A 14,441-nucleotide genomic window follows, 5' to 3' on the forward strand; every position below is an offset into this window, starting at 1 on the left:
GCCAATCAGCAATATGTATAGGCTATTTAATTATTGGGCATTATGGGGTGACGAGCGCAGTGGAGTGCCATGAAATATTTTATAATTCAAAGTTCAGTTCGTTTCGGTTCTAGTCTCATCGTTATACACTAAAAAATATACTAACAGTGTAAACATTTTACTAATTATAATTGATTTCAAGCTATTTATATTTAAAATTATTGGTCTTATTTTGAATAGCATATTTTATTTAAATAACGTGCGCCCTAAATACTTAAATTACATTACTAAATTAAATGTAATGTAAATTGATTTGGAACAAATCGTGTTACCTTTGAAGTTTTTTAATCAATTTCTTAATTAACGAAGGGCGACCGACCTAAATCATATTGAAGAAAATTAAAAGTTATGCCGATTGGATTGGTTTGATACGTCTTGTAACATCTTTATTAAATGCTAAGCTTATTTCTATAACATAAGATGAACTGAAATATTTGCTGGTGGTAGGATATATTTTATATCCGCCCTGATAGCGACTACCGTACACAAGGTATGTGAACCGGCTATAGACTAATTTTTAAACTTTTATTTTAGTATTCTTTAAAAGAACTTTACAGGAGTTTGCTTGATATTTTTATAAGGACACGGCAGTGTGGCGCCACTGCACGTGATAGTAAGTGGAGTGTGGTCCAATAGAATGGCGACTGACGAGAGATGATTACCCCTCGACAGTCGACACAATTATGCCGGCCTTTTGAAACTTTTTCGCTTTTATTTTCCATTGCATCAGTATTTTTTGATCGTTCATATTTTTTTATGTGTCACAGTGATTTATTTTCCTCCCGAGCAGTATTCATTGAAACAAACATTTATTTTATAAAACCAAAACAAAAGCTAAGAAGATCTGATAAAAAAGAATCGTGCCCGCTCTATCGTACAAAGTAAAACAACTCAAATCCATTAGTAAGCCTACCAGTGAACGGCAATAAATTTTCTTTAGGGCACTGCCCTAGCTTGGTAAAGGAATATCATTAGTGCACCCAAACAGAATATTAATTGAAACAATCCAGTACAAAACAGCCAATTAACCTCATTTATTCGTACAACAGTTACATACCAACTAATTACTATAATCATTTGACTAATGAAAGCGGATTAACAATATCTTATTTACAACATATCTTATGTTTATTATCTATACAATTTCTCTATAAATTGATTTGTGTCTTTAATAAACTAGTATATCTCAAACGTGACATGTTCCAATTTACGTAAGTTAACTACGGAATTACGTAAAACGGAACGTCGCAAAGCAAACTGTACATCGACAATTGCCACGCTTGAAACAGGGCTCATTATTAAGTTTATTAAAAAATACAAATCGTATATTATGTTAAAATATATTTACATAAATATAAAGAGTTCGTAGGCCTTCGGATACTTGCTCTAGACATTATATAATACATTAAACATTTCTCTATCTCATTCTACTATATTACATATTGTATTTTGTACAATATTTACATAGTATTTGAACTACATTAAACAACAATAGCTTCGTAACACCAAGCGAAAAATCACAAAACCTATTTCAAATATTATTAATACAATATTCACAGTGACTCTATGGATGTTATTCGTTTACAAGTCGTTGTTGAAGATTTGGATGATTCTGTAACAAAAAGAGATTATGTTATTCAACAATCAAATTGGCAAATAAACGAAAAGTGGGACATCTGTTATTGAATTGTGAAACCTAAGATATGATTTAAAATAATGCTCAAAATTTTTCCTTTAAGTCACATTAGCTTTTCGAAAGATTAAAAATAAATTGTGTGTAAACCCTATACGTCAAAAATTTAATACATACACTGTACATTACCACGCGACAGTATCATTGTTAATATCATTGATACGTTTAAAAATGATCCTTAAGCCGAGGATCGCTTTGGGAACGAGTAAATGTAATATCAAAATTGACTTTTTGTGTACAATGCGATGGCGGTACATTTTGATATCTATTTAAAACCAAATTCGGTACAGAAGAACCAAATCTAAATACAATCATACTATACTAGGACAAAAGGAAGTCATCGATATAATAAGAGACGTGAAAGAAGGCATAAGTGATGAAATATAAATAAGATATTAGAACAAAATGAATACAAAAGCTGTGAAAATTACAAAGACTTTAAATATAACCGACCTAGTAGCAGAATGATAATAAGAAAAAAGAAACCACATTCTCTAGTAGTAGCGGCGGTAGCCTAGTTGGATGAATTGTTTGGATATGGAATAGATTGCCGAGACGATTGTCCGCAGGTTCAAAAAGAGCACAAAATTCTGACTTTTCTAAAGCTATGTGTGTATTATTTGTGAATTATTGCTTGTTTTAACGGTGAAGGAAAAACATCGTGACGAAACCTGCATACTTTAGAAATTCTGTATAAGAATTTGAAGGAGGGTGAAGTCTACCAATCCACACTAGGCCAGCATGGTAGACTAAAGCCTAATCCATAGCAGTACAGGATGCCCGTGCCCAGCAGTAGGACAGTATAGACAGGGCCGATATTATAACCACATTCTCTAACCCCCTAACTTTTTGAAACCCACTCAACACCTGGCCCAATGTAATTTCCCTTCAATATCGCGTCTATATTACGTAGAGAATATTGTATTGATTAATACCACAATCTGTGTAATCGAAATTGCTATAATTAATTTGTATGCAAATTGATTTGAACGCTCCTCTCAGACCCAATATGTATGAACTATAGCTATCAATGAACCTAAGGTGGCTGCGGTTCAAAATTTTCCAACACACTATTGACAGTTTTAATACCCATTGCGGGGTTTCTTTTATAGCCATCAAGTCCAGATGTGACATACAAGTTAGTTTTCGGGCTGACCGAACCAGATTAAAATTATTGTTCATCATCATCATCATCAGCCAAGCCAGCCAGCCAGCCATAGCTCAAGGTACATGGTATGGTAAATTACTGTTAATTAACGTCTTTTGGAACACCAACAGCATAACACATTACATATTATCATAACGGTTGTATTGTGAAACTTGTTTATATAAAAATCTGTAAATATTATCCTGTGCTTGGTTATAAAAAAAAAAGGTTTAATGAAAATCTGCGAATCTGCGCAAGTCCGGCCTTTCGTTTATTGTATCTCGAAAACCATATTTCTATTTGATTTTCGTGGTATTATTAAAGTACAAAAATCAGCTAGCAATTTTTATAGAATCTTAATTTAAATGTTCCATATTTCAAAACAACATATTTCTCTCAACCATCGATGACTATCTCTGAAATGGGTATTAATGAGTAAAGATATCTTATATTTTTACAATAAAATTTTATAGAATCAAACAATCTGTAATTGGCTTCTAACATTTCCGAAGTGTTTGTTATAGAACTTTGGTAATTACGCAAATAAAAGGGGAAGAATTGCAAAGTTAGTTGTCAACAACCCATTTTCAAAAGATAAGAAGAGATCGTAACGATGTTATTTGAAACGTGGGTAGAACTAAATTCATTCTTAATTAGACAACTGTACGGACCAAAGTTACGGGGTTAAGATTAGACAAAAGTCGTTGATCCATTTTACACTCCTGATTTAAAGTCGGCTTCTTCATTGAATTTCAATGAGTTCAACTAAGTGATATACATTTTAGTGATTAAACTTGATACTAATATCGTTAGATTTTCGTATTTTAAATTTATTTTAGACAAAACATATCCTAGAAACTTAGCGATGCCGTAGATCAACGAATCAGAAAAGGGCAAATAAAAATTATAGTAAACTTACTAATCTACTGAGATTTGAAAAGAGATCGGTATTGCTAGACTACATATATTCATTGAAAAAGGTTCATCAACTGTAACGATAGCCTATTTTTATTTTTAAATAGAAAACGATATTGCGGCAAAAAATTGATACAAATAAAAAATATTCACCGAGAAAATATATTCGAATAGGTTTGGATTTTCCGAAGCTAATAATTGAGGTTGTTATTTTCGATACTTACATTTACGTCGGCGACTTCGTTTCTTTCGGGTCGCTGAATTGCGATTCCTCGTGAATTAAATGCAAATTAACATTTTCAGTCTTGGTGTGAAATGTCGCCGAGATTGGCTTGTCCTCCAATATAATGTTTTCAACTTCGACGCCATTGTCTTTCTTCTCGAGTCCCTCGAGCCGCTGCTTTATTGAAGGCCCTCTATTAAAAGAGGACGCCAACAAAGTTTCTTGAATTGTTTCATTGCCATTACAAATATTTTTATCAGATTTATGAGTTGGCATTCGACCTGAATGGTAACTATTTCTGACTCCGCCATTTGATTCGAAAATGGCAAGACTTGTTTAAATTCCTTTCTAAAATTTTCGTTCAGCCAGGCGTAAAGGAAAGGGTTGTAGCACGTCGATGCCATCGCCATGGAATGTGCGAGGAAAAAGGAGACGAAGTAATAATTCCACTCAGTCATCTGAGCGTAGAAATCGTTGAATATGTTAATGAGGTTCAGTGGAAGCCATGAGATGCCGAATATCGCGACCATGGATATGAGCATTCTGTTCGTTCTTCTTTTCCTGTCTCTATCAGCTTCCTCCCTCCTAGTAGTCTTGGCTCCGGGTTTAGTTCGAGCTCGGTCATTCAATCTAATACTTACGCATGTGTAGCACACAGCTATCACAAGGAAGGGTATGAGAAACTGTAAAACTGTGGTGAAGACTCCGAAAATTTTCCTTGATCTATCAGACGGCCAACTTTCTTCGCAATAATAGGTCTTGTTATTGGTTGTCTGGATGCCCATAAAAAAGCCCATAGGGGCAAGTCACCACTAAAGAGAACACCCATATGAAGACAATAATGAAAATACACGTATTAAGTTTCATTCTTGGATGGAAAGGGTATATTATGACGAAGAATCTGTCTATTGCTATAGACGTTAGTGTCAATGTTGATATGTAGACGCTGGTTCCTTGGGCGTATGGCATCAGGTGACAGAGTAGTCTTCCGAAAACCCATCTTCCCAGAAACGTGTACATTGGCGTTAAAGGCACGGCGAATACACAGAGCAGAATATCTGAGAGCGCCAAGTTTGTTATAAAGAGATTTGTCACTGTTTGCATAGCTCGGTTCCTGAAGACGACATAGCAGACGAGAACATTTCCGAAGACACCAAGGAGGAATATCATGGTATAGAGCACGCAGAAGGCGACTTGCACTAATTTCACATCGATGATGTCTATCGTTTTGTTGGATTTTGGCTCGTCGAGGACTTCGACGGATTCGCCGGTGAGTGTCCTGGTGAGGATGAGCACTCCTCCCCCGACGTACGTAGTGCCATTTAGAGACATAGCTGGTTCATATTTTCTAGCTATCGGAGTGACCCCATCCTGCGTAGTCGATGAACGAAGATACGGTTCACCCGCAAGTTTTTATGGATAAAACTTGAGGTGTCTCCCAGCCCATCTGCGAACAAGGAATCAAATTTTAATATAAATAAAACACTACTGGATTCTTTCAGTAGTAGTCTTATTGTTTACAAAAATACAATAGTAATCTATTTGTTTTGTATATGGGAATAAACAAATATGTACATTATATCGTAATAATTCGCAAAGATGTTTTGTCTATTTGGCGAAATGACGTCGATTAATTTTGAATATGTTCTCTCCATACATTTAACTCGATAAAATATATTATACCTGTAAAACACAATAACAGCTACATTTCGCCCGTTTATAGCAGATACAAGCGGCCTAATCTAAAAGTAGGTCACAGTATCCGAATTCTGAACAGCTAATAAAGGCGACCTATTGTTACAGGGATGGATTTATTCTAAACAGAAGCGTTGCTAAATTAATAAATTGATTCACGTAAACGTATTGATATACATGAAATGTAATGGTTAATTACCAGTAATTTTTATTTTCTTCAAATGAACAAAATATAGAATATAACATTCGCTTAATTACAATAATTATTTGTTGTGTTTCTCAAGGCGGAAGGGGGTGAGGTATGCTATTTGATAATCACAAGTTATTTCATATGAACTGCGTCGTTTGCGTGTGAAGTATTGGGTTCAATCCCTGGGTCGTGCAAATGGTATTGAGTTTTTCTACTCAATATCAGGCCGGAATCTGAAACTTGTGCCCGGTATGGCGATAGGCTCGCCCCTATCATATCATGGGACAGAATACGCTCGGCGAAAAGTGGGTGCAACATTTGCTCTGCATATTCCTTTGGGCGATAAAAGGCGTGAGTGTGTGTTATATAATATAAATTATGTTTCTGAGATTATTGGATGTTAACCCAATCATGATTATAGCCATGCATGGATTTGGATTAAGTCTAGCACAAAGACCGATAATTATTGGATTTACATGTAGATTATATTTATCCCATAGAATGCATAATAGGACTATTCTATTTCGAGTTTTATGTGAACAAGCACAAACTTGGTGTAAATAAAAAAAAATCCCTTGGCTTAATTAAACACTTATCAAACCTAAAACTACTATAAGTGTTACCTCACTTATAATAAAGTTCACACACCAATGTTGAAAGAAATCAAGTCAAAATACATGGTAAGGCAGCGTAGGTACTCCATTACTCGTGCAAAAAAAACGCACATCAAAATATCATCTTCGTGAATCGTGTAAAAAACGACAGCGTTTCTTTTTGCCGTTTCATGGACATTTAGGCTCTCGCTGTATCATTAGGGGCTAAGTGAAGACGTAAAAATATCGAATACAGTCCCTCGTACATTGTCAATCGTAAATTTTTATAATATAGGTCTAGTCTAGTGCTTTTTTAGTATTTTTTTACATCGGCAATAAAACTAACATGACGTAAGACTTGAGAGTCATCAAGTGATGTACTACATTAAACTTGCTTACTATATTTTTGATTACTGATACAATTATGACAAATTCCTTTTATGGACTTGTAGTTTAAAGTAGATAGAATTCTATGGTTTATTTTACAGCATAATATTAAAAGTTTACAAGTGTTTAAAAGTGTTCACAGTACTTGCTTTATATGTTTATTTTTTTCATCATTCGTCAACAAATAATAGAAAAATATGTTACGGTATATTATGTGATCTTAAAAGGTCACTTCCGTCTGTTACAGTTTTAATGTAAGCATAAAGCAAGTGTATAATTGTGCCGGCAATTAGTTTTAAAATGCCTTTGTAGAAACTACGATATGGCATAAACATTTTCTGGTAAGCTGAGGAGAGAAATAAAATAAATAATATGGCAGATTAGTAATATAATAATTTGAAATCAAGAATTTCCTAACTTATTATCTTGAAGTATCACTGCTATTCTTTTTTTGTGCAATAACTGCTTAAGGGTGAATTTAATAACGATTAGGTTATGCAAAATTGGCTACAAATAGATTTTGAGACAAACAAGCGCCTAGTCTGAATACTAAGTGGGGATCCTGTTATGAATTATAATTTTTATTGACAGAAAATTGTAATCTAATTTTCAATAATGTTATATTCCAGGGATACAATAATAATACTTATATTTATACTAATACAAAAGTGTATGAAGAGGTTTTGATAATTGCTAAAGTACGCGGAATTGCTGAACGGTTTTGGATGAAATTTGGCAGACGGATAAATATTGTCTTGTATTATATATATAGGATTTATTTATCCAAGAAAATTGAGTCTTTATCTCGGGTAAAGTCTTTGACGCAAGCGAAACCGCGGACACCGAGCCCATTCATATTACAAAAAAACCCGCCGCGTCTATCTGTATGTAATAAACTTACCCCCTTATTCATAGACGTTTTTTATCGAACGACGAAGCATTGCTGTGATAACAAGTCTGTTTCTCAGCTTTGTTCATCTGACAGCGTGCTGTTTGTTGAGCTTTGTTTATCTGACAGCCAACTAGATTCATGTTGTATCTCAATATTATCCAATCACAACCGCCCTATGTCTACGCACTGCAGTGGCTGCCACGCCGTCAGCACTAAGAAACAGACTTGTTATCACAGCAATGTTCCATGCTTAGATAAATAACGTCTATGAATAGGGCGTTAGACTATTAAAAGGAATTTCGATGAAAATTGTTATGGAGATATGGAGATGGGAACGTTACTAGGTTCAGCACATACTACTTTTTAAACCGATATTTGAGTCTAGATTCTGAACTGATACTTTTTAACCTGAAAAAATATATCTACGGTTGAAAGGCTAATTGTACTAAAGCGACATTTTTGCGACAATTTGTTTCATACATATTTAAAATCAGCTCTTTTTTTCTTTTTTAATCTAGTTAAAATTTTTCGAAAAAATATGTTGCTTAGGCCAATTATACTTCCAACCGTCGATATAACGGGTCTTTTATGTCGGAAAAACTCTTTCACGTGGGCAAAGCCGCAACCAAAAGCTGGTAATCAAGCACTTTATAATTTTAAAAACATCTAATAACGATTTGTGAATGTCGCTTATTTGGAATCGCTTTTAAACTAGATATAAACTAAGGATTTCACCGGTAAACATTTTTAATCTCAGATTAACCTAATTACAGTTTCCTCTTAAACCATCGAATAATTGTTAAATATAAGGAAAGATTCAAAACAGAGATTAATTAAAACACTGTTTAATACCGTTTTATTATAAACTCCTCTAAATGGAGATTAATATATTATTCCCAGAATTGTTTTAATGTTATTTTAAATTTCCATAACAAATTCCGAGCCAAGTTTTTGAAGTTAAGGGCTCTATGACTTTTTTTCATACCAGCATGGCAATCCGACCCCGTAGAAGTTAATGATGTAAATGTCGACCGGGTTTAACATTTAAAACAAGAAAATACATATTTTCTTTACTTGCACGGCAAACTGCAACGCACCTGATGGTAAGTGAAGTGGAGTCCAATAGCATGTCGACTGACGAGAGATGATTAACCCCCGACAGTAGGCACAATTATGTCGGCCTGTCGGAACCGGATCATACACAGGTTGATCCCAGAACGCGACACACTTACAAGAGCCACAATGGCAGATTTTACCATCTTGGGTACGGTGGTCGCTATCCGGGCGAATATAAAATATATGCTATCACCAACAAATCTATTATCCTTTTACCTGATACCGTAATAGTAAAATTGACTAAACAGCCGCAATATTATATACCTACTAAACTATCATAATAAAATGACATTAAACTTTTCTAAACGACATAATGTTATACAATAAATATCATTTAGCTTATTGAAAAATATCTATTATACTATGAGATAAAACCACATTCACCAAAATCGGCACCAATTTTTTTCTCTCAACCCAATTGAAACAGCATGTCTGGTAAAAAAACTATTTCCGAATTTTGGTTGATAGAATATAGAAAAGAAAATAATTTTATTATTACAAAAGGTATTGGAAAAACGTGACTGGTTTCATTTAAAAACATCTAAAAGTAAATGTGTCACGGTATAAGTTGTGTTGCGGGGTGCGATACCGCTCTGAGGCCCCGGCTCGAGAAAAGAGATATTAGGTCTTCAGTATCAGCCCGGAGCCTAGAATTTGTGCCGAGGCTAGGCCTGCCCTCTGTGACATCGTGGGATGTAAGACATTTGCAAATGGTGGGTATACTGGTAGCGCCTTTACCTACAACTTTGGGGATAATGTGTGTTTATTTCTTGTTTGTATAAAGTAAATAAAATACGCTAAAGATCTAGAAGTGCAATTACAGATAGCACTGAATTAGTGTGATTATGACTTACGTAGCACATTAGATTCAATTTAGTAAAAATAGCGGTCAACAAATCGTAATAGCATTTCAGAAATAAATCATTCGGCATCTATTTTCAAACTCGTGTTGGACATTAACTAAAATTATGTCTTCCCACGCGCCGTATGTTTGAATAGCAAATACAAACTTTTATCTCTTTTGTAAAGGCGATGTGTCCATAGGCGAATTAGTTCTTCTCAATGCAAGATTTTTAATTATACATTAGAAGGCAATTTATTCTTCTTTTAGGGTGATTAATAGAGGAGATTAGAGGAACTAAGAAGAGGCAACAGGTGCAGCACTCGCTTTCCGCCGTGTTGTGTTCCGTCCCATGATGTGATAGGGAGCGAGCCTATCGCCTTAGCGGGCATAAATTCCAGACTACGAGTTGGTACCGAGTAAAAAAACTCAATCTAACTTTACCCGATCCTTAGATCGAACTCAAGACCTCAGCACTGCAGTAGTACCCTAATACAACTACGCCACCGAAGCAGTTCAATACTGAGGTTTAAGAAGAGCTTTATTTCTCATTAAGAATTGCATATAATTCACTTACTGAGAAATAATGTTCAAAACTATAATAATTGTTATGATTGAATTTTCTTACACAAAGCGTAACTCATGGAGATAGGCCCTAATGTTTTCAGTCGTATCAATGCGACGGTACGCACGGCCGGTTTCCATGGCAACGGGAACGATCGCTATTAAACCTATAGCACATTATAGCAGATGGATCGTAAGCCGCGTTATATCGTCGGCAACATATGGATTGGCTACAAAAACTCAGCGCTGTTTCCAAATTTGTAGATGGCAATTTAGTATCAAACGACATGTTTTACTAACTTCGTAAATGCGAAAATAACGTTCTCACGAATTTGACTTTGTTATTTATAACGTTTTGGACGGGTACGCGATTTATTCGTACGATAATGACACCTAGAAATTATTTGAAAAACAGCAACTAATTTATATAAATAACGCCGGTTTATGTTTAAATAATATTTTAATAACAAGCATAGGAGTCTAAATTATCCGCATATACTTATCGTACTTTTTCAAATAGGCCAAAACCGTTGTAAAAAACGAGACAAATATTATGTTGCTAAGATCGGCTTGTCGGCCACCGCGGTCACCTCTATGATGACAACTTGTCAACGCGCAAACACAATTTAGTCACGTTATACTTGTGTCAGAAGGAATCACAACACAATTAAATGCTGCCAAAGACGTTTACATTCAAATATAAGTAATAGTATTACTTCTATGCTTGTTATTGTTCTGAGACGTAAATGTAAGAAAACTATTCAGAAATCTGTAAATATTCCCGGGGAGCCATTAAGAGCATTCCTTACGTAATGACCGTTGGTTTATGCTTACAAGAAATTTACGACCGAATAAAACCACTTTCAAAAGGTGTTACCGATTTTTAATGTTTCTCAGGAGCAAGCGAACAGACGACAGCGGGGTGTTAGTGTATTTATTTATATATTATATTATATTACTCTTTCGTCTGATGTAGGCGATGCGTGGTGTTCGAAATAGAAATGCTTCGTATTGTCGATGATTGGAATACTTAAATTAATGGGAAGCAATTGTAGTTTAGTTTTCTAATATAATTAAATAGGACTTGATAAAATATTTTTAGAGGATTTATTTATATCCTTGCCGTAAACTTCTTCCAATAATTTTCTTGAATTATTTGTCTTAAAAGCGGTGAAAGCCTAGTTGGTTGTGGAACGGACTGTCGAGACGAATGTCTGCAGGTTCAAAACCCAAGGGCACACACCTATTATTTTTTCTTTAATGTGTGTATTCTTTGTGAATTATCGCTTGCTTAAACGGTGAAGGGAAACATTATGAGGAAACCTGCATACCTGAGAATTTCTCTATAGGAGTTTTGAGGGTGTGTGAAGTCTACCAACCCGCACTAGGCCAGCGTGGTGGACTAAGGCCCAATTCTTCTCAGTATTAGAGGAGGCCTGTGCCCAGTTATGGGGCAGTGTATTAGTATTATATATTTGTCTTAAATTTTAAGAGCAGTTGCCTGATTGGCATTTATTTCTGGGGTAATATAGCAATAATACATATCGCCCCGATAGCGACCTTTATACATGTAGGAAGTGGAATATGTTATGTTATGATTTGTACCAGATGAGTGGAATTGAACGTAAGACAAAGAAAGGTATAGACCGAAGGTGAGTGAAAGGGATGGAGTAATGAAATAAGCTAGGAAGCAAGAGAGAGAATGAATGTTAAAAATAAGTGAGTGTGGAAGGCAGGAATGTTAACAAAAAATATATTTGATGATTATTTATTTATTTACATTTTGTACACTTGCTATACAGGCGGAATTAATGCCTTGGGCAATCTCTCCCAGTCAACCTTGAGGTGAGTGCCTGAGGCAGGTGCATAATAAAAGAAAGTTGAAAAAAATATAACAGTATTTAAATAAAGGTTAAGATGACGAAAGTATAAAAAAATATATATTTTTTATTATACATGAAATTTATCTTTGTTTTGCCTATATTGAATATTTCCCAAGTACATAAGGTATAAAATCCTCTATAGTGTACGTAAATGTGCCGCGTTCCGGAATCAGCTTGTGTATATCCTATTCCACTTACCATTAGGTACAGGGCGGTCACTTTGGCGAGCCCGTCTAAAAATATATATATATATAATAACTAAGTACACAGTAACACAGGCCTCAGTCGTTTGGGAATAGGCGAAATTGCCTAATATTATTAAAGTTTTGTCATAAAAATATATTACGTAGACGCAGTCGGTAATTATGTTATAATTGATTATTTTTTGTTTAATTATAAAGTCTAGGCGAAATTAGGTCATATTTTATGTCCGTTATTTACCGTGTGGACTTTACTGGTCGGTGGTCTCTTATACGTGAGCGTTCGCTATGTCTATTTCTGCCGTCAAGCAACAGTGTGTAGTCAATGTTTGTTCCTGTTTGAAGAACATTGTAGCCAGTGTAACTACTGGATATAATAAGACTTAACATCTCATGTCTCAGGATGGCGAGCGCAGTGGAATACCTCCCTCCCGCCCCTGTAACGCATCGTAACGTTTTACAAGACTTCCCCCCAATCCAAATTGCATTACGTAATACTTGAACGGCCTCTTTTCAATATAACCACAATATATTACAAACTTATAGAATAAGTTATTTGAGAATTCCGTTTGAACAACCAATTACAGCTTGTATGGAATGGAAACACACATATTATTGTCTTGTCGTAGTTTCCTATAAAATTCTTTAATCCGAATACACATTCTAATTTGTATTTAGAATAACGCAACGAATACAGTAAACTGAAAATAATGTTGTTTGTTCCGTTGTACACAAAAATATCAGGATTTAGTAACATTTTATAGCAAAATATTTCGTGTCCCGGATTTTATACGCGGTAAGGAATTTGAACAAGTTCTATCAATTCAGGAAAGTATGGAATTCCTTGATATTGTAACTGACTTCAAAAGAAATGTATTATATTTTAGGCATACGTTTATAATGTTTGATTTCTAAATTTACGACGGATTGTATTATTTAACCATTGGATATTTTCTTGGTGAGAGGTGTTTTTTTCAAAAGTAGCTCATCCAGATTGTTGCTGTGATATGTCGTTTTTAGGTCGAGATAATTATAATAAAATCAGTATTATATACTATCCCACTGCTGTGAGCGCGTCTTCTCTATTCATGAGAAGGATTAGGTCTTAGTCCACTACACTGGCCTGGTGCGGATTGGTAGACTTCACATACCCTCAAATTTCCTATAGAGAAATTCTCAGGTATGCAGGTTTCCTCACAATGTTTTCCTTCACCGTTAAAGCAAGTGATTATTAAGGTTTTAAACCTGCAGACATTCATTTCGGCAGTTTGTTCCACACCCTACTACGCTATTGCTATAGGAGATGATTACAATCAAGTGCATTAGTCTAACAAACATGTTATAGTATATAGTACATCAATTTCATTGAAGCCACTTTGCAGAGCCCCGATTTAAAATAAAAACTATAGTAAATACAATATTTATCAAGAACTACAATAAAAATAGCATAGGTTACTCGGGAATCTTACAACAAATGAAAATATTTTTTTAATTCCTTTAGTAATTGCAAAGAACACCAAAAAACAATTTGCCTTCCAGTAATTTCAGTACATCAATGTACCCATAGACTGTAATTTGTCTGTTGAGTATAAAAATCAGCAATAATCTTTACAATGGGAGCAGGATATTGCATATTACACCATAATACCTATGTAGGTGAGTTCGTATTGCTCTAAATATAAAAAGTGTCCATTAACGTCGCCAATAATTGACTGCGATCACGACATACATCAATTAAACACTTGCAAAACTACTCTGATAATAAAAATAATGGACGTTTGATAACATCGGCTAGGTATGTGCAATAATGACTACGACTAGTAAACGACAATTTACTTTACGGGTTTGATATTATGATTCTAAATAGCTACGGTAAAGAATTGTAAATACTTTAAAAATACATCCGTGTATACCTATTTTTATACTTAGCGGTATAAAAACAACCAATGACACATAATTCGCTTCTCCAAGATTTAATCCAACTGCAAAGGATTTTTTTTATTTGTTTTGAATAAGACGAGCTTGCCGTTCGCCTGATGGTAAGCGATACGATCGCCCATAAA

At 34.7% G+C, this 14,441-nt stretch overlaps 1 protein-coding gene across 1 annotated transcript in view; it reads right to left on the minus strand.

The window, feature by feature from the left end:
* Window positions 1-1,049: 1,049 nt before the first annotated feature.
* The window catches only part of LOC115451676 (prolactin-releasing peptide receptor), an 83,904-nt gene continuing 70,512 nt past the window's right edge, over window positions 1,050-14,441 (minus strand). Inside the window, 4 exon segments of the mRNA XM_030180043.2 lie at window positions 1,050-1,651; window positions 4,019-4,340; window positions 4,343-4,805; window positions 4,807-5,464. Of these exon segments, the coding sequence (XP_030035903.2) occupies window positions 4,021-4,340; window positions 4,343-4,805; window positions 4,807-5,349 (1,326 nt within the window). The 5' untranslated portion in view covers window positions 5,350-5,464 and the 3' untranslated portion in view covers window positions 1,050-1,651; window positions 4,019-4,020.

Source organism: Manduca sexta, chromosome 15, assembly GCF_014839805.1.
Source record: "Manduca sexta isolate Smith_Timp_Sample1 chromosome 15, JHU_Msex_v1.0, whole genome shotgun sequence".
NCBI classification, from domain to species: domain Eukaryota; kingdom Metazoa; phylum Arthropoda; class Insecta; order Lepidoptera; family Sphingidae; genus Manduca; species Manduca sexta.